Here is a 2,119-nt window from a genome sequence, read left to right as displayed (position 1 = left end):
ACCTTGGGGTACCAAAGGCGGCGATCCGCTCGATTTTGATCCACATCAGCAGGGCAGGGGTACCAGAGGCCTTCGGTCGTCTTGCGGCCTACCACGCGCGTCATGGACAAGTCATTCAAACAGAAGGTGTGCACACACACGCTGCACCACTCGCGTAGTCGGCGGCCGCCGTATGCTTAATACTCACCGCCGCCGCCGCCGCCGCTTGACGCCGATCCGAGCCGCGGCGACTCCTGCTCCTCCTCACAGGCAAAGAATGGCGGCATGCTGTACACCGTCAGTGACGTGCCTCCCGCCTACCTCGGCGTCATCCTCGGATTCCAGGTATCCCGCCGCTCCGCGCAAGCCGCCTGCCTCTGGTACCGCCTCACCATTCCCCGCCTCCGCCGCAGCACTACCTCACCATGCTCGGCGCCACGGCCCTCATCCCCCTCCTCATCGTGCCGGAGATGGGCGGCACGCCGACGCAGATGGCCGAGGTTATCTGCACCATCTTCTTCGTTTCCGGCTGCAACACACTCCTTCAGACCACCATCGGGGACCGGCTGCCCATCGTGCAGGGCGGCTCCTTTGCCTTCTTGAGCCCCACCTTTGCCGTCATCGGCCAGGTCAGGGCGATGGTCGCCTCCGGAGAGATCGGCGCGGAGGAGCAGTTCGAGCAGACGATGCGCCGCATCCAAGGCGCCATCCTGACGTGCGGCTTCATCCAGGTTGCTCTTGGCTACTCGGGCGTGCTCGGCCTGCTCACACGCTTCATCTCGCCGCTCACGATCGCCCCGACCGTGTGCATGGTTGGGCTCGGGCTGTATACTGCCCCAAACATTAACGGGAACTTCCAACGTCCGTTGCCCGTGCCCGGCTGCGAGGGATATGCCGCGGCGGTCATTATCTGCATGGTAGTCTTCTCGCAGCTCCTCGGCTTCGTCAACCTCAAGATCGGGGGAGCGAGCATCAAGATCTTTGCGCTCTTCCCGGTGCTGTGGACCGTGATGGTGGCGTGGGGTATCGGCGCCATCGCGCAGGCGGCCGGCGGCATGGACGACGATTACCTCGGCGGGCGCTACGCGATCTGCAAGACGTCGAGCCAGGTCATCGAGGACTCGAAGTGGTTCAGGTGGCCGTACCCGGGTCAGTGGGGCGCGCCCATCTTCGACAAGTGCGCCATCCTGCCCATGATCGCCGCCATGCTCGTCTCGATGGTCGAGTCGATCGGAGACTACTACGCCGCCGCGCAGCTCGCGGGCGCCCCGCCGCCGTCGGGTCCCGTCATCTCGCGCGGCCTCGCAGGAGAAGGGCGCGTGTGCTAGCAGTGCCCTCTGTGGCCGGTCTTCTGAAGCTTGTCCGCAGAGCTGCGGCTGTGGCACGCGTAGGTGGGGACTCATTCTCTGCGGCCTCATCGGCACCGGCAACGGCACCACCTCGTACGGCGAGAACATCGGCGCGCTCGGCGTCACCAAGGTTGGCTCGCGCGCCGTTGTGCAAGCGGGCGCGTGCACGATGATCTTCATGGGCTGCTTCCCCAAGTTTGGCGCCGTGTTCGCCGCGATGCCTGGCTGGCTCGTGGGCGGTCTCTACATGTGCCTGTTCGGCCTCATCTGCTCCTGCGGCCTCGCGCAGCTCCAGCACGTCGACCTCAACTCGTCGCGCAACCTGTTCATCCTCGGCTTCTGCATCTACAACGGCCTTTCGCTGGGCGGGGACCCGAGCCCCCTTCGTACCCGTCTCCTAGCACAGAGTTTCGTTATTTGTAGGCCTCGCGCTGGGCGGGCCCGCCGGCTACTTTGCCAACACCGGCCCGTGGGGCGAGCCGTGCTCGGACGCCCAAAACACAAAGGCGGCAACTGCGGCCGCCCGGCAGCTCGGCGGCGACATCTCGGCCACATCGGCTTGATCACGGCTGATCTCGGCTCCATCTCGGCTCTCCATCTCGGCTCTCCATCTCGGCCAGAACTCGGCGACATCTCGGCCACATCTCTCGGTGTCCCAGGTCTTCTTTAGCAACACGATGATCGTCTCGCTGCTCGCGGGTGTCCTCCTGGACAACCTCATCCCGGGCACGCGCGCGGAGCGAGGCGCGGGAGTCTACCACTCTTAGCCCCCCACCTCCCCCCCGCCACCC

General features: G+C 65.5%; 2 protein-coding genes across 2 annotated transcripts in view; one reads left to right on the top strand and one right to left on the bottom strand.

Annotated features, from left to right (window-relative positions):
* Positions 1 to 46, bottom strand: part of EMIHUDRAFT_225734 (hypothetical protein) — a gene marked incomplete at both ends in the record, with an annotated part of 496 nt that extends 450 nt beyond the window's left edge. Inside the window, one exon of the mRNA XM_005789654.1 lies at positions 13 to 46. Within this exon, the coding sequence (XP_005789711.1) occupies positions 13 to 46 (34 nt within the window). The remainder of the gene's footprint in view (positions 1 to 12) is intronic.
* Positions 47 to 264: 218 nt separating this feature from the next.
* Positions 265 to 2,095, top strand: EMIHUDRAFT_225733 (hypothetical protein; the record flags this gene model as incomplete). The annotated part of the gene is made up of 5 exons (XM_005789653.1): positions 265 to 324; positions 393 to 1,300; positions 1,371 to 1,714; positions 1,752 to 1,809; positions 1,999 to 2,095. The coding sequence occupies 5 exons, from the start codon at positions 265 to 267 to the stop codon at positions 2,093 to 2,095; spliced, it is 1,467 nt and encodes a 488-aa protein (XP_005789710.1).
* Positions 2,096 to 2,119: the final 24 nt, after the last annotated feature.

The sequence above is a fragment of the Emiliania huxleyi genome (assembly GCF_000372725.1).
Source record: "Emiliania huxleyi CCMP1516 chromosome Unknown EMIHUscaffold_126, whole genome shotgun sequence".
In the NCBI taxonomy this organism is placed as follows: Eukaryota; Haptophyta; order Isochrysidales; family Noelaerhabdaceae; genus Emiliania; species Emiliania huxleyi.
This window is presented reverse-complemented; position numbering and strand designations above follow the sequence as displayed.